Source organism: Hyaena hyaena, unplaced genomic scaffold, assembly GCF_003009895.1.
Source record: "Hyaena hyaena isolate Hyena2069 unplaced genomic scaffold, ASM300989v1 scaffold_350, whole genome shotgun sequence".
NCBI lineage: Eukaryota > Metazoa > Chordata > Mammalia > Carnivora > Hyaenidae > Hyaena > Hyaena hyaena.
This window is the reverse complement of record NW_024080980.1, coordinates 1,762,382-1,788,481: the sequence shown is the minus strand read 5'-3', so window position 1 is coordinate 1,788,481 and position 26,100 is coordinate 1,762,382. Positions and strand designations below refer to the sequence as shown.

Genomic DNA, 26,100 nt, shown 5'->3' with positions numbered 1-26,100 from the left:
TTTAATCATCCAAATCTTGATTTTGGGTCAGGTCACGATCTCATGGTTCATGGGTTCAGGCCCTGCTTCAGGCTCCGTGCTGACAGTGTGGAACCTGCTTGGGATTCTCTCTCCCCCTCTCTCCCCCTCTCATGTGTGCGCGCTCTCTCTCTCTCTCTCTCTCTCTCTCTCACACTAAATAATTAAACTTAAAAAAAATTGACATCTAACATCTTCATTCCAGGTATACAGTATAATGATCAGGTATATGTATGTGTATAGCAAAATGATCACTGCAGGAAGTCTTGTTAATATCCATCACCACACAGAGTTAAATTTTTTTTCTCCTGATGAAAACTTTAAAGATTACTACTCTCAGCAATTATGCTTTGTAAAACAAGAAAAATAAGAATATATCACTATTTATTTACCTGTGTGTTTGAAGAGATATTCATGATATTAATGAAAGTGATTACCTGTTGACAGAAGTATGGGTAAGACTTCTCATTCTTCATGTTTTTTCCATGTTGGATTTTTGAATCATGAAAACATTATTCAAAAGAAAAACTATTTTTAGAAGGTTCCCAAAAATAGCCAAAAATAATTTACCAATACATACTTTATTTCCCAATAGCTGTAACATTTATATTTTATTCTATAACCATACTTACTGTAGTTATTTTGGTTTAATTCTGTGTTGTAATGGATTTAGTGCTCAGTGCGACTCTTATCCCACTACCTTTTCTCATTTGTCCCTTGAGACCTATCTCAGGCTTATATTTCAAATAGATTTTTCAGGATGAAATCTAATTATTGTATTTCCTTTGATATATATAAAATTCTTTGTTCACAGCATATGAGTCTCAGATGGTAGACAGTGTTCTTGGTGTCTCCAGTTTCTGAAGTAAAGTGTTTGAAGTCAGCCTAATTTCTTTTCCCTGTAGGTGACATGAGTCTCTGGCTGGATGCTAGAAAACTCTTTTCCTTTATATCTCCGAAAATAGCTTTTATTAAGCAACGACTTGATGTTGTCCCACTTGTAGTAAGTTTTCCTGGTATCTAATGAATACTTTTTATCTGTATATTTAGGTATTTGTTCTTTATATTTTGTTAATGTTTATCTTTGAATAGTTTTGGTTTCAGGTGTTTTTATTGTATTTATTCAAGTATTTGTTGTATATTTATTTTGTACCAGACTCTGTACAGATCAGTGGGGATAGAGTGGTGAGTAAACAGACATGGTCCCTATCCCTCTGCCCTCACACACATCAGTCAGGCCTAGAGTGGATATAAGTGCATTTTGTTCATACTCCTGATGGCTCATTACATTGTCTAAGGATTTGTATCTGTCATTCCCACCTAAGATATGAGCTCCCCAAACAGGCACTGTGTCTTATATACTATTGGACAACCTGACATATGGGATGGACCTCAGTTAAATGGGTAAATGGCCTGATTTTGTTGAAATTGTATACCTATTCTTTAATTTCCTCTTATATTTTGCTTTCTGCCTAACCACTGTGATCCGTTCATACCTTTGTTCTTATCTTCATCTCTTACTTGTAATTGTATATGTGATATTCTTTGCCTTGTGCAGTATACCATCTCCTAAATATTTTTCCTCAACCAATGATCACTTTTCCAACTGCTGTATCTCTTATGTCTATGATATATGTCTCCTCTTTCACCACTGTGCCTGTAATTCCAGTGCAGCTGTTTCTGAGAACAAGAAACAATGTTATTTTTGAAAGGTGAGATTTGTTATATCCATATTCTTGAGTACTTGCTGATTTTATTCCTGCCATCTAGTGGCCAAATCAGGATTACACCATGACTTAGGTGTGTCTTGTTTGGTCCTTCCTGTCTGTAGCCAGTGTTTATTTTATTTTAAGTTTATGTATTTATTTTGAGAGAAAGAGAAGAGAAAGATGGGGGGGGAGGGGCAGAGAGAGAGGGAGTGAGAGAGAATCCCAAGCAGGCTCTGCACTGTCAGGATGGAGCCCGCCACGGGGCTTGAACTCAACAAACTGAGATCATGACCTGAGCTGAAATTGAGTCAGATTCTTAACCATCTGAGCCCAGGTGCCCCTTTTTATTTTATCCTTAACAACATAATGCCATAAAAGACACAAAACTTCAGCTCTAACCCCTGCCCCATGAGATTGAGAAGTCAATGGAAATATTTTTTCTTCGTCAAGTTAGAGGGTGAGATATTAGAGGTGAGTGGTTTTTTTAAAACATCGTCATTTGCTATCCCTCTGTGAATATTAGACATGGAAATGTAATCACATTTAACTGTTTTCAAATGTATTGTACCACTAGAGGGTTCATAACTCAATCATCTGTAAAGGAAGAAAGAGAAACATTTGAAACTTTTACCAGCTTTCATTTGGAATCATTAAAGGTTTTGGGAAAAAAAAAATTGATGTTGAAATTACTGTAGTTCTAAAAGAAAAAGGCTAAGTTTTCAATTATTTTGATTATATCTTTTATCCTAGAAGGTAACCATATTACAGAGATTCCAAATATCTATATTCTAGTTGGCAAAGCTAGATGGTTTTGGACTTGTCACCAATCGAGCCAGCCATTTCCCAGGGATTTATAAAGATTGAAAATACTTTTATTACACTGGCAAAATATTTCCGTGCAAATATAAAGAGTGGTATTGTTACTGATATTTCATGCATTTTAAAAAATTCTAATTCCCTATCTTTTTCTTCATTCCTTTAGATATAAAGATCAGCTAGAACATTTTAAAATTGCTTTAAAATTGGGTTGCATTGAAACTATAAGCAGAGTGTTGACAGAAGAAAGTCTTATGTGATGCCATTAATCCTACTTTTTATCCCGTAAGGGTGTCTCTTATGAGGTAGTTTGTAGCTTTGTTTTGTCCTCAGAGGAACTTAACTGACATTGCCAGGAATAAATTCAAATCTTAGTCATACAGAGTAAATAAGTCAGTTTGTATCCGTGATGAAAACAACTTACATTTGGCTCACAGTTAATTTTAATTTATTCTTAAGTCCCTTTGATTAAATAAAAATGTTTCTTCATAATGGGAAGGATTGTGTAGAATAAAAGGAAAGGGAACTCAGGAAGGTGATTGTAAATCAAAATATTTTTTACTTTATTTGAGAGGCTTTCAGGTCTGTAAAGCAAAACTACTTTTGTAATAATACAGTTTGCCTATTGCGCTCTCATTCACAAGTCGAATTTTCCAGAGATAATACAATATGTAATGATCTCACCACTCTGACAGCTGATCGAAATGTGTGCTTTATATTGTCTTTTAAAAATTTCTGAGTTTTAGTTTATAATACAGTAAGTAGCAATAGAAATAACCCACATTGTAAAAGCTCAATAATTTTTAAGAGTTTGAAGGAGTCCTGAGACCAAAAAATTTGTGAAGTGCTTCCCTGTGGCTTGGTTAAATCAGATTTGTAAGCTTGCTCCTTCTCATTTCCTGTGTATTGTGTTTTTTCTCTGTCTGTTTTGTGTGCTTTTGGTATTTTTTTTAGGAACCATAACCAAGATGGCAGTTCAGGAAGTTGGCTCTAAATAGTTCTTGCATAAAGGTAAAAAGCGAGATACAGAGGACAGAAGAACCTTCTTCTAACAGTATGGGCCAGAATGACTGTCTTTTGATGATGTGCTCTCATCACTGGAGGGACTCAAGCATATATTAGACAACTATTATTGAGAATATTTTAAAGCAGATTAATGGTGTTCAGGTAGGAGACTGTACTAAAAGAGATCTAATAATATGAAGCCCCTTTACAAGACACTTGAAATCCTACAGTTTTTGGGCTGAAACCACTTAGGCTGCATATGAGTTCTAGCACTAACAAATAGAGTAGAATTCTTGTTGGTATTGCTGAGTTAAATTTTTTCCTATTAAGCCTTTTGAAAAGTTAAATTACAGAAATGGACTTTGTAGTTGTTGATTCTATTTATCTATTTTCTCCCATATATAATGTGATCTGTTTAATCATCTTGCTTACCTTTTTTTTTTTTTAATGTGTTTTATTTCAGTTGGTCGCATTATGTTTCAGCTCTTCTCAGACATATGTCCAAAAACATGCAAAAACTTCCTTTGCCTATGCTCAGGTAAATGAATTATTAACGATGAGAAATCGTGGCTTGCAGTTTTATCTTGCTTCACAGAGTAGATATTTTCCTTAAAAAGTATTGGGCTGTAAAGTGAGTTTAGCACATTAAGAAACACTATTTTTTCTGAGAGGAAATCAAAGAAACATTTCTTAAAGGGAAGAGAGGACAAAGAAATGGTGTTAAAAGTGAAAAAGAAAGTACTATTGCATATAATCTCGAAACATTGTAGTTCACAAATTCTAAATTTCTGTTTTTTGAACAAATTTAGCATTTGAACAATTTAGATTTCACAAGAAATTTAGGATTAGAAGATAGACAAAATGTAATGCAGTTGTTTGTTATTTATAGTTGGGTTTATATTTTTTTAAACTAAAATAGGAACTCCTCTATAATGTTATTTTAAAATAGCAAATTAAAAAAATAGCAAATTAAGATTTTAAGTGTGTGCTTGGATATACTTGCATACATATACAATGTTTGTACCAACTCCTTGACCACCCTCTTTTGCTGAAAGGATAAGCATTTCTAATCTTGCTTTTCTCCTGTAGCACGTAGAATCGCTGCCACACAATTTAAACATTTATATGCTACTTGATACTTACTTTGGTTCATGCGTGCTTTCCGTCTTCTCCCTGTCTTGTATCTCTTACAGTTACAGCACATGGGAGGGGTTTCACAAAGAACTAATTGGATGGGCATTTCCATGGAAAGATAATTTGTAGCTAAACTTCATTTCTTTGTTTTCCAGGAGAAAAAGGCCTTGGGAAAACAACTGGGAAGAAGTTATGTTATAAAGGTTCTACATTCCATCGTGTGGTTAAAAACTTTATGATTCAGGGTGGGGACTTCAGCGAAGGTAGAGCTAAAAGTTATGCTTTTAATAACTCCAACTATCTGTTTCTTATGTATCTCATTATACTTTTAATTGTAAATATTGTATTACAGTATAATGTAAATATTAAGTGGTCTACAAATAGATGTTGGATGAATGAACGTTGTAGAGCAAGAATGTATGAAAAACAAAATACTAAGCCATTTTATTTTGTTTTTATATACTTTTAATAATATTCCAAATATTTGGTAAATTCCCTTATAATGAATGCCAAGTACTTGTATATTATTTTTATTCTTCCTGAATTCTGTTGGTCTGATTACTTTGTGAAATAAATGGATTATGGAGATTTTGTTTTGTTTTGTTTTTCTCTAGAGTTCTATTTCCATTCTTGTATTCAAAAATTTTCCCTGTTTATGTTCAAAATAAACAACTGTATCGTTAATTCCTGTGTTTTACTTCAAGTGCACTATACTTGGAATGTAGATGTACTTGGAAAATTCAGAGTACATCAAAACTACTACAAGAGTTTTGAAAATTACAGTTAATGTTTCAGAAGAAATCTGCTCAGGTTTGCAGGTTATCTTTCCATTAAAAGATGAAAAAAAGCCATCCTAGCCATGAGTTTGTTACATTTAATCAAATTCTTCAATATTAATGCATAAAAGCTTAAACAATTCAGTCTCAACCAGAATCAGTTCATGTTAGAAAAAACTAGAATAAGAGCTAACATTCAGTTTTCCATGTTCACAATGTTTGAGAAAGCATATTTTGACTATTAAAAAAGCTTAGTTAACAAAAAAGTTCAATATGAAAATGCATGACCTGATTTTTATACTGTAGTAAAACAGGTACTATGGAGGGGACATGTGGAAGCAGTTGGTTTCTTCAGGTGAACACACCCATCGTTTATACTCGTTCCGAGGCTTCTAACATGATGATGCTGTTTCCTCGAATTACCACCATTCCAATATTGTTCTGTTGCCCACTAGTTGCCATCTCCACACGTTCATCTATCACCAGATTCATAAAGGGATCGAATCCCCACAATATTCCTTGGACATGTCTGCCACCATTTAATTTCAATGATAATTTCTTGCCCATAAATTTTTTCAACTCAGGAGCTTTGCTCTTGGTGTCTACTCGGCGAGCTCAAAGATGCCTCCTATGGAGATTTTTTTTTAATGTTTTTTAAATTTATTTTTTGAGAGAGGCAGAGCATGAGCATGAGCAGGGGAGGGGAAGAGAGAGGGACACACAGAATCTGAAGCAGACTGTAGGCTCTGAGCTGTCAGCACATTGCCCGACGCAGGGCTTGAACTCGTTAACCTTGAGATCATGACCTGAGCCAAAGCTGGATGCTCAGCCGACTGAGCCATCCAGGTGCCCCTGGTGATAATTTTTAATAACATTTATTATAACAGTATTGGACTTTTTTGTACTTATATTTAAAGATGAGGTTAATTGAGGATTTGTAGAATTTTGATTATGGCAATTACAAGTTGTTAGCTTCTTTAGCAAATTGAAAGCATAAAAAGTAATTTATATGTATTAGTATATTTTAAATTATCATTGTTACTTAATATAGGACATTATTTTGCAGGTAATGGAAAAGGTGGAGAATCAATTTATGGTGGATATTTTAAAGGTAAGGCTTAATATTTTATGGTCTTTTGTTTCAGTTCTGATATTAAAGCAGATTTGATCATGTACTTTTAATGAGGAGAGGTTTACTTATAGTTCACTTTTTGCATGAAACTAATGCTGCATGAAAATACTTTATTTGCATGAACTTGGGGATAAATTATATTGTAATATGTAACTTTTAATTGACAAAATTAAGGCTAACTTTATGGTTAAACATGACTTTCAGCATGGAGGTTAGGCAACTATATACATGAAAACTCCTATCTTCCTGCCTAAAACTGTCAACATATTCTTTTGTTTATAGAGAATGTGGTCTTTTGCAAAATGAAAAGGTAAGAGAACGAAGCTCAGTAACACAAACTCCAATTCTGTTCCCTTGCACCCTTCCTAATAAATTTATGGATAGCCTGGGTCAGGTTGTGGCTGGATTTCTTATATTGCTTGAAGACTTGGAAAATTCTCTGTACTATTTCATACATGCATCTGTATCTTTTTTCTTTTCACAATGGGTTTAGTTCTACATCAGGGAAAAAAATCTAGTTGTGTTTTTTCCCCCCTTAAACCAAACAATTTCTTTGAATAAAAGTTGGTATTTCCTACTTTCTCAAAGGTTTGTATGTTTTCTTTTGTATACTAGAACTATATGATTGTATTTTATTTCTACAGTAGTAGTATTGCATAAGTCTCATATTGCATTTGCCCCAAAAAGCCTTAGAAAAGTCAGTTGCAGAGATTTATAATGGGATCCAATCTGATTAGATTTTAATGCCATGGTAGCTTCAGTGTTATAATAGTCTCTTATATTTCTTTTGGGGGAAAATGGATTACTACTCTTTTTCAGAAGCCTGTTCCTAAGGTAATCATTTTTTAAAGTTTTCTATGTTTCTGTTTGTTTTAAAGAAAGATTTGTTTGTATGAATGCTAAAAGGAAATTTAAATTAGTTTTCAAGATATTTCTGCTGGAATTAAAATCCTCTCGGAGTGATCCTTACGACACTCAGTTTTTCCTCTGAGCCAGTAGGAAGCACTCATTAGCTGGTTCTGTCAGCTCATAGCAATTTGAGACTAATGTTGTAGGCCGCTTGAATGTGGTTGTTCCCTGCGGCAGATACTTATGTATTGTAATTATATTTTGCCCTTTAAGTTTTTGTTTTTATAGGATTTTCTACCTTAGCTAATTTTTTATCCTGTTGTTAGGAATCTATATACTTGATTTAATGTAGGCATATTCTTACAACTTACTTTATATAAGTTTTTGGTTTTTGCTCTCATAGTCTAGCTTTAGTACAGTTGAGTAATAAATGTACCATATAGAAATTAAGTGCATAAGATTATTAAACTTCTCCCATGTTGAGTGCATTACGTAGGATAATTGGAAATTTGAAGGAAATGAGCTTTACTGTAAAGATTTTTCTAAAATTTCTTTACTAGCTTTCCCTGAAAGTAATAGTCTGCGTATCATGTAGCCAAAGTATGTTACTACTAAAAGTGACTGTTCTAAGGCTGTTTGTATCAAGTATTAAATATGTGTTCTTTTCCTCAAGGCTTTAAGTAGTATCTTGGATCTTTTTATGCTTTTGTTTTTTGATTAGTTAAAAAAATTTTTTTCTAAATACTCAGACAAATATCTGTACTGACCAGAAGAGGAATTTCATCCTTTGCTTTCTATTTATTACTGTAAACATTACACTTTAAAAGTGGCTTATAATTGGAGACTGACGAATTTGTGTTTTCTTCAAACAGATGAAAACTTTATTCTCAAACATGACAGAGCGTTCCTTTTGTCAATGGCAAATCGAGGGAAACATACCAATGGTTCCCAGTTTTTCATGTGAGTAGGCATAATTCAGAGATGAGCTTTTCTTAAACAGAGAAGCGCTGTTCATGAGAAAGATGGTATAGTTAAACCAAGTTTAATGTTAGAATTCTGTCAACTTGGGCGTTATTCTTAATTTCTAATGTTACAGTAACTGGTAAGCTCTAACAGCCGCCTCAGCTTTCAGCATATATCCTGCATTTGAAGAAAGGTACTTACAAGATGTAACTTGAAGATGTACATTATTTTCAAAATATGTTGGCTTCTACTTAGCAAATTTGGGAGCTCAGTTTGCTAAAACTAGATTGGAACATAAACTGTTGATCAACATTTAAAAATTGTTCATAGATTAGGAGTAGATATACTCTTGGCCTGGAAAGTAGTTATTTTGAGTAAACCTTTTTATGGTGGCTTTTTTTTTTCTCTTAATGAACTCTTTGAGTTCATTTGAGAGAGATGCCATTATTTCTAATACTGTATAGAGATGAGTTGATTTGGTGTTGCATCAGCATTGTAAAAATCTTAAATCTTTTGAGATTTCTATGCATAATTGAATTAACCCAATATTGCTGTCATTTCCACCAAAACTTGTGAGATTATTACTCAGGAAACTTCCGAATGCTGAACTTACTTCTTAAAAAAAATAAACAACTTTTCACGTAGGTAAACGTACAACCAAAACCTTACTTACTTCTCATCTGAAAGAACTGTGGCAGACTTGTAGTTATATCTCTAAAACCTATTTTTATTATAATCCCATGATGTAAAATACGAACGATAATTGACTAGCATGAAGTTCAGTGCTTTTGATTGGAAGTAAATCTCTGGAGTTTTGCTGTCTATGTTGGAGAAATATTTTATCACAGTTTACCAGAAAAAAATTTTTGTCATCTTTCTGAATGTATGAGTATGAATGGCGCTTCCCTGTCTTTAAAGGAGCAAATTATTCATGTAAAATAAATCTCACATTTTAAAGTTGTCTGCAAAATAGATTTCCAACATGATCTGATAAAAGTTCAGATAAGGAGCATTCTGTTTCTAAGAATGTCCTAAAAATGGAAAGCTGATGGAAGATGACAGTGTTGGAGCTGTGCAGGAAAAAAGGAGGACCAAAATCATTTGTTCCTAGATCATGTTTTGATCCCATAGAGCAGTAGTTATTAAGACTTCTCTACTAGAGTATGTTTCTATCCTTAACCTTCTTAAGGGCCAAAAACAAACAAACAAAAAGTGGGAAATATTTTGAAAAACTTCTTTTATAATAATTTAAAACTGTTTATTCTTTGATTGAGGTTTCCCATTTTCCATTTTTAAGCTTATCTGAACTGTGAACATGATAAACTAATGATTCATTGGTCTAGAAGCTACCATCTGAGGGCTCTAAAGTTTCTTTTAGATTTCTTTTTTTATATCGGTACATGAATATTGATCAGGCAGCACCAGCCCCTTCCCATTGCTCCACACCAGTCATCTCGTGCACAGAGTGTAAAACTCGGTGCAGGCACATACATTAATTAAAACCCAGTGTCTGAGGTTCTCCCTTCAAAAAATACAGTGTTTTGTTTCTGTGTTCTTTAGTACTTCCTTAAGTCCTTTCTAGGAATGCTTAGTATCAAACAAAATTAAGGCCATTTTGCTTTCTACCTAGTTTAATTTTACATTGGATGGTATTTTTGACAAGGAATGCCAAATGAAAGTTTTAACATTCGTGAATTAGGATTAAAATTTTTAAGCTTGTTTTCATAATTAACTGTAGATGGCAGTGATAGATGGCAGTAAATTCACTGTGAATTTGTGTTGAAAGAAAATTTTCTACTTTCAGTTTGAAATTTACTTGTGGAAATGAGTTTGCAGTTAAAAGCAATCTTGGAAGCAATTTAGTGGTTTTGCACATACCAAAAAAAATCCTTATCTTTTTTTTTAAAAAGAGATTTTTGTGGCATGTGCTTTTTTTTATGCTGGCTAAAACTACCAGGTCCCCATGGGTTGAAGGATAAAATAAAACTAACATTCACCTTTCTAATCAAACACTCCTTGCTTTTATAGAAAGGGAAAATGGAGATAATGACCCATGAAAGAGAAATCTTTGAAAATCTCTGTCTTGCAAGCCCAAATCCTTTTGGAGTTGGAAGTAGTAAAAACAAACAAACAAAAGAATGTATTATCTTAAAGTTGTGTAAACGGTCACAGACAATCACTCTAAAAAGTTGGGGCTGTGGGGGTTGGTGGCGGCAGGGCTGGCCAGTAGCTCCCCAGGCGGTGGCTGCATCCCTCCCTCTCACCACAGCTCTGCCCTTCGTCACCTGGAGCAGCTCTTCTGCATTTGGAACAAGAAAGGGTGGTGTGAGAATGGGTGGTAAAATACCACCAACTCCCTTTACAGTTCCAATTTGATAGGCTTAGTAAGGACTTTTAATGCATCCTTGCAAAACTGCATTTGTAGCTCATATTTTAAAGCTATTTTGTAATTCCTAAGGAGTAAGTTTGGTACTGTTAGTGTATTTGCAAAATGTTCCTCAAAGATTCTTGTGCTTTGTGCAGTAACTTTTGTCTTTATTACTTAAAACTTCCCCTTCCTAAGGCACATATAATTTTTGTTAAACATGATTGCACACATATGGTTCCTTTGGATGGAACAATTATGTATCTCATAAAACTCACATTTTCTTCTATAAAGCTGTGATTTTTGCAGTTACTGCCTATGACTACTACTGTGTTAGTCACAAAGATTTTGCCTTGGGGGAGGGTCTAAATAGAAGAAAACTGATTCTTTCTGGAATAATACTGCTCAAGAAACATGGAAGAGATGATATATAGCACTGTCCCCATGAATCACTAAGGAAATAATGGTTTGGTCATGTCGAAGTATTTTTGAAGAAATTCAAAGACCTGGGACCAATGTAGTAACCAAATTAACTCCGTATTTAGTCATTTTGTTCTTTTAATTATTTATTTGTTGAAGCCAAACACTAGAAAGAAACCATAATAAAAGCTATAGACTTGTGAAGTCATAGAGGAAAAAGGATGCGATCATCTAGACCAGCATTTTCCTTGTATGTATAATGCTAAAATGAAATGATACACGGGGAAACATTTTTCTTTTCCTTTGACTGTTAGTAATAACAGTCTCCTAATTTTCATTGTTTCTGTATATATTCATTGAAAAGATAAGGTATTGCATGAAGTAGTCATTAAAAAGATTAATCAGGTGATTTATAGCTTTGTGTTAAATAACCGTTTTTCTGGGTTAGAGCCACTAACCTAGCTATCAGGAGGCCTTTGTTTTCGTTTTATTTGCTATTCACATTGTGTTAGTTTGTCTTTCCTTTTTGGTTTATAAAGTATCTATCCCATTCTCATAGGTAAAGTAAACATTTTGGCATGAAAATGTCGACATAAAAGGCAGAAGGTGTAGGTCGATCCAAAGTTTCTGAAAATGAGGAATGATTTCTGTGCAAACATTGTCTTGCCTAAAGGAAAGAGTTTGCTAATTGCCTAATTTTCATGATTCTGAATGGTGCTGCAAAGAAGCTGCTGGCTCATTTGTCTAAATTAGGCCACAGTCTTCATCAGCTGTGGATAGAACGATGACGTGGTGGTTACACTGGTCTCCCTTTGCTTATTCTGTGGGACCTTATGTACAGCTGTGGAGTAGGAAGACCTACAGAGCTGAGAACAGCTTTGTCACTGGCCACTGTCATTGGTCATGATGATTGCAAAGTTAACGAGATAATGTAAGAAAGTCAAACTTGAAACAAAAAGCTTTATATTTTAACAGACATAAATAGGGCTATGGGAGGACAACATAAAGAAGTTCCAGGATGTATTCTAAGCAGACTTGGCAGGAGGCTGCTTGCCTCCGTAGGAGAGAAGTGCTGGTCATTCTAGGGGAGCTGAGGGTGGTTTGTTGTTAAAGGGTTTATAAAACTGTGTGGAGATTTTGGGTAGCAGCAGTGAATTTGTGCAGAAATGCTTTTTCCCTCCACATGTTCTTGAATTTGTGTGAGAAGAAATGCTAGTGTTAATAACCTGGGCGGTTCTGGTTTTCTTTCCTTTTGTTGGGTGATATCTTCATGTGTAAATTGCAAGATTTTTCATCAACAAAGATGTTGATGGGTTGGATTACCTTAAACCCAAGTTCTCTGAACATGAAGGGTCATCTGTAACATCCAGTCTTACTATTACTTAGTGTTTATGTGACATATGTGTTAGCAGCCTGGAAGGAATTTTTTGTGTCTAGTAGTGTTTGATGTGTATTATGTTAAGCTGAGTGCTGAACTTTTGAAAGTTCTCTGGTGACTTTTGGAACACACAGGAAGAGCTCTGTAACCTGGCTTGGTTAGTTTCCATGACCCTTTCACTCTATATAATTTGGTGCCTCTTCCATCATTGTGTGGTAGTTTCACAAATTGAAGGGAAAACTTGCATGTGAGAGGCTACATTAGATAGAAATAGGTTATTTTTATTTCCATACTACTTTACACCTGGAGTCACTTTTTCTTTTTAAAACATCCATTGAAAACACCACATTAATTTGAAGCATTGTATTATTTTTTTAACAGCGATTCATGTGTCAATGCCTTTATAGGAAATTAAAGCTTATTTTAAAATATTTCAAGATTTAGTATGTCCAAAGCCTTTATAAAGAATTTTATCCACTGTGTATAATGTGGGTTTTGGTCTGATTATAGTAGAAATGTTTAAAGTTTAATGGAGTTACAGTTGGTCGGACTGTGTATTTTTTGAAAAAAAATTTTTACAATGGGGAAAGTCAGAGATTAGGCAGGAAAAGCAAGTATCATGGCCAAAATTTGACAGCACACTCTAATACTTTCATCTCTCTTGCCTTTTTATCCTTTAAGAAGATCCTTAAAAGTCTAGTTATGCTGCTATAATATTTTATTATTATTTGGGGGGACTTAACTAGGAAGTGTATGTAAAGACAGTGAACAGAAACTACAATCTAAACATTGTTCATTTACTCCTAATAGTGGTCTTTCATGATGTGTGAAGAAAAAGATTTCAAATGTAGTAATATGAAAGATTCTTTAACTACTTGAAGAGAATTACTGAAAAAGAAAAAAGTTCCCTGAAATTTTGTGCTGAATTCTCTTAACTCAGTTCTTTTCGTTGAAGTTTTTGCTTTCCACTGGTAGTAACTGCCCCCGTATTCAGATATTTAGATTTGTATACTCAGGATACATTATTCTCTTTTTGAGAAAGATGTTGGTTGATTACTAGTTTGTAGGATTTGCAAAGCAAAACAGAATGCTTTGTTATTCACACTAAGGTTTGAATTATAATACTAAGGTTATGAGCAGATAGATTCCCATTTTAACCACCGTGTTTTTCTTAAGCACAGTTCATCTCTACGTACATATCCTATGTGAAAGAAAATTTAGAGCCCTCCATTTTAAAAAAGCTTTTTTGCTTTGCCTAAAACTTGAAAATACTTAATTTCAAAGTTATATTGATATTAAAACGTAGAATCAGTCTTGTCTTAAAAGTGTATTACAATTTATTTCTTGCCATTTTTGTGTAAAATTTACAGAAAGAGTGTTACACCGTGCGCTCCAAAGGTAATGTCTCATTACTCTAAGGCTCTCTTTCTCTTTCTTTGCCTTTATCTCTTTAATCCTATTGTTATGTGCATTGAACGATTTTAAGAAAAACTTTCTGCTTGATTTATGGCAGCAGTACATGTAAAACAAGTGTGTTTTATTGTTCATGGTTAATCCTGAGAAGTATGTTTTAATTTCAGTGGCTTGTTTCCACCATTTTCCACACCTCTTTTGGGGGAGGGTGGGGAAAAGGGTATATTGTGTAAAATGGTTTAGATTTCATTTCAGTACAGAACTGTTAATTTCCATATAAGGCCAAAAGATTCTTTGATAATGGTATAAAAATGTAGATTGTTTTCGGAAGTAATAGTGACACTTTGATTTCTAGGATTCACAAAGTTTAAATGAATCCTTATGCATATATTTTTAAAAATATATTCAGGGGGTAGATGAAACTGGAATATCAGTGTGTGAGTGACAGGAGAAAATGGAAATGTGAAAATATTAAAAGCTTTTATACTTTGAAATGTTCTTTGTGGTTCTTTCTCTTTTAGGTATGTTTTCATAAGCATGTGTAAACTTACATATTTATGATAATCTCTGGCCTTTAAAGCCTGAGCTTATTGAGTATATGTCCCCACTGCATGGGCCTTTACAACTGTATGGTTTTGAGAGATCAGTACGATTAAGAGTTGGTGGGATGAGATCTCTTTGCCCGGTTGAGTAGGATTGAGTAGCTTGGACTGAGCTTATCCTTTCTCCCTGCCGATTTGGCAGTGTCCTTTGTTTTTACATGTCTGTTGTCAGCCCAGTGTCAGTGTGCCTGCTTCACACTGTTATTTCTACTCCTGGAATGTAGGTTGAGAACCCCAAAAGGCTTCTTTGTTTGGATACTTTTAGTATTAATATGTAGTCTAACCCAATCAAAGTATAAATTTGTATTTCTGCATTCCAAACTGCAGATGCAAGTGATAGACTTAATTATTCATACCAGTTTAGGCACAGCAGGCCAGCTGAAGTTTGTCCTTAAGATAATTGTTCTTGTCTTCATTTGTTTTCTTCACTATTACAGTAAAGGGCCCAAGTTTTTTCGTCCTCAGTTTTCATGTAAATTCAAAACAAAACTCGAATCTGTCATAAAGATTCCGTCTTCGAATTGAGTCTCAAGTAGTATGTTGCTACATCACTGCACTTAGCTGGATTGTTTTCATCTCACCATGTGCTCGAAAGTTTTGACATCATGTGGTTTTTACAGGACTCCTAATAGCCAGTGTAGCAAATTGAATTGGGTTTTGTATGTTTTAAGAAAATCTGTAGGCTTTTCCCTAGTGCTGAAAGATTCAAGAGTTGTGAGAGAAAGGATCAAGGAAGGAGGGGGAATATATCTAATTAATAAACCACTCCTTGTTTTCACTACTACATATTTGAAATAGATCCCTTATACTATAAGAACATTTTCTACCTTTAAAAATTTTCCCACTTAGTTCTTTCATACAGTGGAATCACTGTCTAGCATACGTACTAATTTCTTCCTATCATTAGTGTGCTTTGCTAAAGTTTTATATTTGTGGGAAGCACATTTCCATCTTAAAGTTACTATCCAAAGTAGTTTCTGGATTCTAGTTTAATTATTTAATCATTAGTTCCTCACCAGCTTGCTAGATTTTCTTTCTTCTGTTTTTACTCATTTCTACTATATGGCTTGAATTACCACTCCTCAGTCTTCTAAGGAGAATTTGAGACTTCGTGGTTTTAAAATTCAAGATTGCTTTTAAGATTCTTGAACTTCCTAAATTGACAGTTTTTAAAAATTCCGTAGGGCTTTTTTAGAACTGAATATTCTTAATGTAAATATAAATGCTATCTACCATTCCTTGTAATGATTTTTAACATTTCTGTGAAGGTTAAAAATTGTGCTTTGTTGACTTACATGTCTTAGAATTGCCTTAAAATGAATATAAAAGTTGATATGGGAGCTTTTAGTACAGTTAACTGCTTTAACATGGCCTCATATCCAGTGTCCTTTCTCAAATTCTTCTATTTCTTATTCTTATAAACTAAGATTTTTGTGGCTTTTGGATGTTTTCACTGCAGTTCACATAATGTGAAGATTTGTGAAAATGCTATGGAAAAACCAGTTTGGGTTCAAAATCTCTTAACTAAATATACCCCATTAAGTCTTCCCAAGAGTGACTCTCTGCCAGTTTGTGGCCAGAAGAAGCTGGTTGGGCATTTTCTGAGCCATAGAAATTTAACGTGTCTCTAATTTATCCATCATTACTTGCTGGCTGTCAGAAATTTGACACATTGAAGGTTTGCTCCCTGTTACATTTTTCAGAGTTACTGTGAGAATGGAAGAACTTCACCATAGGTGGGAGGGACAGGGAGTCCTGAAAACAGGACTCCCGAGGCCTACCTCCATCTGCCTTCCTAAAAGATGCAGACTGACTCAGTATGAGAAGTAAAGACTGGAAGAACTCATTGAAGTGTGGGGGGCAAGTGTTGATCACACTTTTCTTTCCTAGGGCAGATGATAGTGCTTTTTAATTCTCTTTAATTCTCTTGATGAATTTTGAGTTTGTTTTTGCTTTGTTTGTTGTTCTTTTGGATTCAAGAGTAACTTTAATTTTATTGTATATGCTGTACATTTCAAACCTATTTCATATGTTATGTATAGGTATAGTCCTCATATTGGAGAGATATATACAACTTTGTAATTATAATCTTGAGGTTAATTTTTTTAACCAGTAAATTGGCTATTTGCTGTTTGTAAGGTAATTTTAAGTTCAAGTGTGTATCACGTTTAACTTTTTCCCCTATCTTTTTATCTTTACCTCTTTGTTCTCTACATGCTGTGCTTTAAACCCTTCTGCTCTGTTCACCTGAACACCTGGTTTTTGCCATCTTTGTGTTGATGTTTACACAGTACCACCAAACCTGCTCCACACTTGGATGGGTAAGAGTTATGTTTTATTACCTTGGGGAGTTGTTTAGATGGCTAGTTCACTGCAGATTGGACCGTGGATGAGCCTCTAGGGGGTGCTCTTGATCTCTGAGCTAGTCTCTGACAGCCAAGCCACTCCTTAAGGATCACAGGTTAGTTAGTGTGATATGGCCACTGAATCTGGGCCCATGGGTAGACTTCTCAGCCATGCTGTCTTGAGTGACCTGTAGCCATGGTTTCTGAGTATCAAGTGCAATCTGATTGTTCTCAGATTCTTCATCATAAAATAGTTAAGAAATATTGTTTTAAGCAGAAAATGAAGGCCTGGTTTGAGTCGTGTTTTTATTTTTTTAATTTATTTCTAGGAGAGAGAGAGAGAGAGACAGCATGAGCAGGGGAGGGTCAGAGAGAGAGGGAGACACAGACTCTGAAACAGGCTCCAGGCTCTGAGCTGGCAGTCAGCACAGAGCCCGACGCGGGGCTCGAACCCACGAACCGCGAGATCATGACCTAAGCAAAAGCCGGACGCTTAACCGACTAAGCGACCCAGGTGCCCCAGAGTCGTGTTTTTAATTTTTCCGTTTTATGAAGCAGATGTCAAGTTTTAATTCCCTTCTAGTTGCTTCATTCATCAAACCCTTTGCTTTTATATTTAGGTCTGTAGACGTGTCATTTATGACAGTTGTCTTGATTACTGATTACGGCTTAATTGTCATCAGACCAATTCTTTCCTGAATTTGTATTGTGACAGAGTGCATGTCGTCTTTGGATTGGTTATTTCTGGTTTTGAAGTAATTGAACAGATTGAAAATCTGAAAACTGATGCTGCAAGCAGACCTTATGCAGATGTGCGAGTTATTGACTGTGGGGTGCTTGCCACAAAATCAACAAAAGATGGTAAGAGTTTTGGGCGAGTGGAGGGGAGCTAGGATACTGGTAAAACATGGCAAAGATTATAGCTTAAAGATAACCTCCTGAACTTTAGCAGTGGAAAAGGCCATTCGAATAGTACATACACCAGTAACCTTGATGCCTCTGTATCATACCTTTATCCAAGCCATCAACAAATCTTATCAAATCTTACTTCTTTTTACTTCCCGTGTTACAGCCTTGTCCAAACCACCACTGCCTCTTACTTGGATTATTGCAGTAGCCTCATAACTATTCAGTTTGCCTCTGTCTTTCTTATAATCTCTTCTTAGCAGCGGTAAATTCCTAACTGGTCTCCTTCCTGTACCCTTGACTTTGTGTTGTCTGTTAATAGCAACCAGAGTGATCTTCTCTTAGGGCTTCCCTTCTCAGTCTACCAAAGCTAAAGTCTTTACTTGGTTTGTAAGGCAGTCTGTTCTCTCCTCTTGCTCTCACCTCTTTCCCCTCATCCATTGTCCTCCCAGCCATATTGACCTTTACCCAGACATGCCAAGCACAGGGACTTTGTGCTGGCTGTCCATTCTTTCTGGAACACTCTCCATCCAGATAACTGCATGACCCATACCTCACTTCCTTCCAAGTCTTTGTTTGAATGTTATCTTAAATTACTGCCCATCTCTCCCTATCCGCTTTACCCTGCTTTTTTTTTTTTTTTTTTTTTTTTTTTTTTTTTTTTTTTTTTTTTTTTTTTTTTTTTTTTTTTTTNAGATAACTGCATGACCCATACCTCACTTCCTTCCAAGTCTTTGTTTGAATGTTATCTTAAATTACTGCCCATCTCTCCCTATCCGCTTTACCCTGCGTCTTTGTTTGAATTTTTTTTTATTTTTTTTCTTTTCTCTCTTTTTTCTTTTTTCTGTTTTTTTTTTTTTTTTTTTTTTTTTCCGGTGTTTGTTTTCTAGCACTTTTCATCTTTTCATTTGTCATATTATGCTGTTATTTACTTATTTTCTTATCTGGTCCAGCTAGAATATTGACTTCATAAGGGCAGTGGCTTTGTTACCTTACTGTCTCACCAGCAAATTGTATTATCAACGTGAAAAAACGTTTACTTAAATTTTGTCTTTAGTTTGCTGTTATAAAGCATGTTTTGTGTTATTATTTTTTACTCTGAAAGGTAGATGCTAAAATGCAGTACTAATATTTTTTGTTAATATTTCTTAAAAGTTTTTGAGAAAAAAAGGAAGAAACCAGCTCATTCAGAAGACTCGGATTCTTCTTCCAATTCCTCTTCCTCTTCAGAATCTTCTTCAGAAAGTGAAATTGAACATGAGAAAAGCAGAAGGAGGAAACATAAGAGGAGGCCAAAAGTTAAGCATTCTAAAAAGAGACGCAAGGAAGCAAGCAGTTCAGAAGAGCCAAGGAACAAACATGTAATGAGCCCAAAAGGGTAAGTATGAAATGCCAGGGTAGTCTTAACCTAATGCACAGACACCCTGGAATGGGGAAAGTTTATGCAATTTGTTTTACTACCTATTGTTGAAAAAGGATAGCATTCTTGTTTTCTACTTTCATTTGAAATCTGACAAATCCAGTCTGGCAAATCTAGGGGTAGCACAGACATTTCATATCAAAGATTTATGTATTTGCAGGTGACAAAAAAATTCCTGAAAGTCTTAAAAGAAAAACGGATCATTTGACAGTTTTATACCAGAATTTTAGTACTGTGGCTTTTTCACTCCGTTGATGTTTTATATGTTCTTTGTGAAAATTGTGCAAACTTTTTGAGTGAGATTTGCGACTTATTAATAGTTTTGCTGCTGTTTTATAATTAAAAAAAACTTTTTAAAGTTTATTTATTTTGAGAGAGAGAGCGCACGCGTGCATGAGCAGGGGAGGGGGGGGAGAGAGGAAGGGAGAGAGAATCTCAAGCAGGTTCCTTGCTGTCAGCACAGCCCAACATAGGGCTCAGTTTCATGAATCATGAGATTGTGACCTGAGCCAAAACCAAGAGTTGGATGCTTAATCAGCTGAGCCACCCAGGCACCCCACTATTTATTATTATTATTATTATATATTATTATTTAATATTGTGAAATGCAAACATTGCACATTTTAATTGGTGTCTTAATTTGTTCTCTCTAAGTTACTCTCAGAGGAGTGATCCCAATGAAAAAAGGTCAGTTGATTCAAATGCTAAAAGGGAAAAGCCTGTGGTCCGACCAGAAGAGATACCTCCAGTTCCGGAGAACCGATTTTTACTGAGAAGAGATATGCCTCTTGTCACAGTGGAACCTGAACCGTAAGTAGGGTGATTAACCTCTGTGTTTTCATTTCTGTGAATGATAAATCCACCAGCTCATTGCAGTTCCACACTCATTTATTGAGTATGACCCATAGTCAGAGCTCTTTGAACGACACTGGGAGATGCCAGGTGAATCAATGACATGCACCCTGCCTTTTTGAACTCACAGTCTACTCGTAGGGAAAGGGGGCTGGTCAAGTGAGTCAGGAGAGAAGTTCTTACGGAGGTCTGGAAAGATTTCATTACTACTTTTTTTTCCTTGACTTTTCATTAGAAGTAAGATTTGGTTGTCAGAACAGAGGATTAGTTGAACTCTTTGGATCCACTTGAATGATGAAATGTGTTCCAATTTGAATAGTGTAAAATTGATTGCATGGTGATTGGGAATATAATTTAGTATTATAAATATGTGACTCTTGGAGCTTGCTCAGTGATAACTTGCCTGCGTTGGAAAAGGTAATGTGTAGTTTTAGATTTGGTCTCAAAAAATAGTATATTTTGTGTATTAACTCAAGTTTAGAATTATTAAAAGAAATGTTGTTTGAACAGAAATGCTGTAATGTGGCTGGTGTAATAGTAAGTGCCCTATGAAGAGTTACATTGAAGATTCAGAGGTCATGCACATGCTCCTATTCACAATCAGGTCTCCACATAAGGTTATCATTGAATTTATTAAGTATTTTTAAAGCCTAGAATTGTCTTGTTTCAGAAAGCTATTATAAGATTGGATGTATCTTTGAATTAATGGCTGGTGTTTTCATTTTTTAAAACTCGGCTGTTAATAAATTTTAGTGGGATTTCTTCTTAAAATACAAGACACCAAGTTCATTGATGAAACCTATTTGGCTTTCAGAAAGTAGGAAACTGGAAAGGTTTATTTCTCTGTCATGTGGCAAACTATGGTCCGGGGACCAAATTTGGCCTGTTGCCTATTTTTGTACAGCCCATGAGCTAAAAAAATATGTTTAAATGTTTGTAGGAAAAATAAAATGGAGAGTAATATTCTGTGACCTGTGAAAATTATATGAAACTCAAATTTCAATGTCCATAAATAAAACTTTTCTGGAACACAGCCACTTCCATTTGTTCATGGTAAGAGAATACGTAAGAGCTGTTTCTGTGCAGCAGCAGCAGACTTGAGTAGTTGTAGCAGAATTTGAATGTGGTGTTCTGTTGCATTACACTGCTGCATCAGTGATGCTGGTAGAACTCTCTAGTATTTCAAGCACTACACATATAACACATCTATGTGAAAAGATATTTTTAAAGATGAAAGATGCACAATTTCATTACAGATCAGCATTGGCACTATATTGATAGGGAACACTGTGAACCCCAATTAAGTGAAATGTTCTCTCCCCTCATTAAAAGAGCTCCATTCCTGTTATTAGTAGGTCTTTATTACAAAGAAATGATAGTTATATTTCAAATTTCAATGATAAAATATTAGTGAAAATTTGTTTCCTTTCTTTTGTAAGTACCTACATAATAGCCTTCATTTTCTTGGCCTACAGATCCCAAAATACTTACTTTTGGATTCTTTTCAGAAAAAGCTTGCCGACCCCTGTTATCTGGTATTGTTAAAGCAGTGATTGCATTTGTGCTGATTACCACTGGTGATTTTGTTTGGTCATCACTCTTTAGTCACATAACATCTTTGGAAGTGATTTGTGCAGAATTATTTTAAATCATAATTGGTTGCTAGTTGTGTTGTATAAAGATAGCCCATTGATCTATTTTATTAGGGTCCTTAAGGTTTTCATCATTTGTTTGGGCGCTATAATTAAGTGTGCTACAAAAACTCAACATAAGAAAGGATAAGAAGCAGGGACTGTCAGCCATATGTACTTGCCACCTTGCTGATCGTCCAGCAGTCAGGTGGAGGGTGGCATAAGTGGATCAGTACCTAAAAGGTTCCTGGGTAAATGTTAATTGTTGCTGAACACCTGTAGGCAAGTTCACTGCTTTTTCTTCCCAAGGAAAATGGGGTTAACAGTTGCCTACCAAGAGTACCTACTTCTCTCATTGCGAGAATTAAGTCATGTTAGGAACTGTGAATTGGCTGAAAAATCTGTTTTATACTTTGTAGTTGATACTTTTTTACAGTATCATTATATGTTTATCTGGACCCTTAGAAAACCCAATATATTGGTTTTAAGAGTTGCATTTCTTTCTGTGTCTTTAGGCAAGACTTTTAACCACTTATCTTAAAATTCTGTCTTTAAAATGAAGATGTTAATAGTGCCTGCATCATAGTGCTGTTAAGAGAAGTAAATGAGCTAATTAATACCTTTACAGTGCTTATTAACAACCAGCAGTGAACAATCTGAAAAGAAAATTAAGAAAGCAACTGCATTTAAAATAACATTAAAAGAATAAAATGGGGGGGAGGTGCTTAGGTCACTTGCTCAGTTGGTTCAGTTCAGGCCATGATCTTCCTGTTCCCGAGTTCAAGCCCTGCGTCGGGCTCTGTGCTGACAGCTCAGAGCCTGGAGCCTCCTTTAGATTCTGTGTCTCTTTCTCTCTCTGCCCTTCCCTCCCACCTCCCTCCTTCTTTCCCTCTCACAAAAATAAATAAACATTAAAAAAATTTTTTTAAGAATAAAATGGGAGTAAATTCAGTTAAAAAGGTGAAAGACTTATACAATGAAAATCACAAAGTATTTAGACCTAAATAAATGGAAAGACATTGCAGTGTTCGTGGGTTGGAAGACTTAATACTGTTAAATGTCAGTACTATTCAAAGCAAGTTTAGGATTTGATGCAGTCCCTATCAAATTTCAGCAGACTTTTTGCAGAAATGGAAAAGTCAGTATCCCGAATCATATGGAATAGTAGGGGCCCTGAATGGCCAAAACAATCTGGAAAAAGAAAGGCAGAATCGGAGCAGTCATACTTTCTGATTGCAAAACTTAACACAAAGCTGTAGTCATCAAAATAGAGTGGTACTGGCATAAAGATAGATATATAGACTAATGGGATAGACTTCAGATTCCAGAAATAAATTCGTACCAGTATACGTGGCCAGTTGATTTCAGACAAGGGTGCAGAGTCCATTCAGAGGAGAAAGAAGTGTCTCTTCAATAAATGGTGCTGGGACAAGTGGATTTCCACATGTAGCAAAACGAGGTTGGACTCCTACCTCACATTATATGCAAGAATTAAAGGGGCACCTGGGTGGCTCAGCCGGTTGTTTCCGACTTCGGCTCAGGTCATGATCTCACCGTTCATGGGTTCAAGCCCGGCATTGGGCTCTGTGCTGAACGCTTGCTCAGAGCCTGGACCCTGCTTCGGATTCTGTGTCTCCTCCTCTCTCTGCCCCTCCCCAACTCATGCTCTGTCTCACCCTGTCTCTCAAAAATAAATAAATGTAAAAAAAAATTAAAAAAATAAAAAGAATTAAAATGAGTCCATGACCTAAATATAAGAGCTAAAATCATAAAACTCTTAGAAAACATAGGAGTAAATTGTGATGACCTTGGCTTTGGCAGTGGATTCTTATATTTGACACCAAAAGCATGGACAACAATAACAGAAAGACAACTCAATTTAAAAATAGGCACAGCACTTGAATAGACATTTCATACAAATGGCCAGTAAGCATGTGAAGAATGCTTAACATCATTAGTCATTAGGGAAATACAAATCAAACCCACAGTGAGATACTACTTGCTTACTAGGATGGCTATAATTTAAAATAAAAACAGTGTTGGTGACGATATGGAGAAATTGGAATCCTTATACATTGGTGGCAGGAGTAATAAAATGATGCAGATGTTTTAGAAAACAGTGGCTGTTTCTCAAAATATTAAACCTAAATTTACCATGTAACCAAGCAGTTCTACCGCTAGATATACATCCAAAAGAATTGAAAATCAAAAATCGAACAGATACTTGTATGCCAGTGTTCATTAGCAAAAAGGTGGACACTGATCCCAAGGTACCAACAGATGAATGGATAAACAAAATGTGTTGTATACATACAATGGAATGTTATTTGGCCATAAATTAGAGGTTACAAGAGGCTGAGGGAGTTGGAGGGGCTGGGGAGGTATTCCTTTTTTTTGGTTGGGGGAAGGTATTACTTAATAGGTGGAGTTTGAGTTTTGGAAAGATAGTAGTGTCGGATGTACAACATTGTGAATGTAATTAATACACTGAACTGTGCACTTAAAAATGGCTAAAATGGCCAATTTTATGTTATATAATTTACCAATAAAAATGTTAAAAATGTTTATTAACATAATGTCTGATACATAATAAGTACGCAGTAAAAGCTAGCCATTGTCAAACCCACAATAACAGATAAAAAACAAATTTGAGGTGGGGTGCCTGGGTGGCTCAGTCAGTTAAGCATCTGACCCTTGATTTCAGCTCAGGTCATGATCTCATGGTTCATGGGACTGTATTGTGCCCCTGCATTGGGCTCTGTACTGACAGTGCAGTGTGTGCTCAGGATTTTCCATTTCTCTCTCTCTCTCTCTCTCTCTCTCTCTCTCTTTCTGTCTCTCCCCCTCTCACATCCCCGCCCATAAACTCTAAACAGACGAGGTATGAAGACTTCTCACGTATGGAGGACGATAGCTGCCCCTAAAACTATACTTTTAGCATTACCATAAGGTGGCAGCACTGAAGGGAGGGGCAGCTTATCTTAGAGTGGGGGAGACAAATGAATTATTAAAAATATGAAATAGGGGCTTCTGGTTGCCTCAGACAGTTCAGCATCCACCTCTTGATTTCTGCTCGGGTCATAATCTCACATTTCGTGAGATTGAGCCCTGCACCGAGCTCTGCATTGAGAGTGTGGAGCCTGCTTGAGATTCTCTTTCTCTCTCTCCCCGTCCCCTGCTCATGCACGTGCTCCATCTCTCTCTCTCTAAATAAATAAATAAACTTAAAAATATATATATATATAATTTAAAAAACACAATTTAAGCATAAGAGTCAAAAATATCTTAGGATTCCTGTAGAAATCACTGTTTTGACAAGAGACGTGTAAAAAGAGATTTTGTTTAAAAAAAGCACTGTGCTTAAAAAAGTATATAGTATGATATGTTTCTACCCAATTGGATTTTTTTTTTTTTTGTTTTAAGTTTTGATGTTTAAAGAGTTTGCTTAGAAAAATTAGGTTATAGGGATTACTTCTTTCTACAGAGGTGTTGGATCTAAGTGAAATGATTTTGTATTGTAGGGACATAAATTCTGCATTTAAATATTGAGAGAACCACCTAGCATTTGCTTATTTTTAATTCTCAGTCTTCTTTTTCAGGAAGATTCCTGATGTTCCACCCATTGTAAGTGATCAGAAACCATCTGTATCAAAATCTGGACGGAAGATTAAAGGAAGGGGTACAATTGTATGTTTATTAAGACTTCTGTTTTCAAATTATTTATGTAAGCAGTATAATGTTTTTGCCTATAGGCAAAATCCCAGCTTTAATTTTAGGTATAATCTAGCATCTCTTCAAGGAGCTAGCTGTATTCTCCATATGTATGGGAATGTATTCCTGTTAGATGCAAATTTATTGCTGAGTTTTTAAAGTATGAAATGGCATGTGAAGTAATCAGTGAATATGTTGAGAAATCTTAGTATGTTGAGTAATCTAAGCTAATGAAGGTAACGATTAGAACTTCAAAGAAAAAAATCCAATTTCTGTTAGTCTCTTATGTTTGACATAACTTCATACCATCCTTTTGGTACTTCAGTCATTGCCTTTGAATGGCATCTGAGTTTGGGTCTTACACCTAACTCTGTCCTATAGTAGACTGTAATTGAGAGGTATTTTAAAAATAGTTATTTCTATCTTTGTTTTTAAAGCGCTATCACACACCTCCAAGATCAAGATCATGTTCTGAATCAGACAATGATGATAGCAGTGAAACTCCTCCTCACTGGAAAGAGGAAATGCAGAGATTAAGAGCATACAGACCACCTAGTGGAGAAAAATGGAGTAAAGGAGATAAGTAAGAGCCTTGAGTATAAGCACAATCCTGTGTCTGTTCTATTTTAAGTGTTAAGAGGGTAGAGACTTACTT

General features: G+C 35.3%; 2 protein-coding genes across 11 annotated transcripts in view; one reads left to right on the top strand and one right to left on the bottom strand.

Moving 5' to 3' along the window:
- The window catches only part of NKTR (natural killer cell triggering receptor), a 57,380-nt gene that overhangs the window by 18,340 nt on the left and 12,940 nt on the right, over positions 1-26,100 (top strand). For 4 of the 10 annotated variants that reach the window (XM_039249846.1, XM_039249845.1, XM_039249849.1 and 1 more), the window contains exons 3-12: positions 4,012-4,086; positions 4,838-4,945; positions 6,525-6,569; positions 8,312-8,399; positions 16,872-16,901; positions 17,641-17,786; positions 18,987-19,209; positions 19,906-20,061; positions 25,334-25,421; positions 25,883-26,028. In XM_039249846.1, coding sequence (XP_039105777.1) covers positions 4,012-4,086; positions 4,838-4,945; positions 6,525-6,569; positions 8,312-8,399; positions 16,872-16,901; positions 17,641-17,786; positions 18,987-19,209; positions 19,906-20,061; positions 25,334-25,421; positions 25,883-26,028 — 1,105 coding nt within the window. Of the gene's footprint in view, positions 1-3,497; positions 3,555-4,011; positions 4,087-4,837; positions 4,946-6,524; positions 6,570-6,872; positions 6,977-8,311; positions 8,400-13,935; positions 13,964-16,871; positions 16,902-17,640; positions 17,787-18,986; positions 19,210-19,905; positions 20,062-25,333; positions 25,422-25,882; positions 26,029-26,100 lie in introns of those variants that run through there. The other 6 variants (XM_039249847.1, XM_039249850.1, XM_039249852.1 and 3 more) reach the window with 6 other exon arrangements.
- LOC120243620 (small nuclear ribonucleoprotein G-like) lies at positions 5,691-6,052 on the bottom strand. The gene has a single exon (XM_039249856.1). It carries the CDS (start codon positions 6,023-6,025, stop codon positions 5,831-5,833), a length of 195 nt encoding a protein of 64 aa, XP_039105787.1. The 5' UTR covers positions 6,026-6,052; the 3' UTR covers positions 5,691-5,830.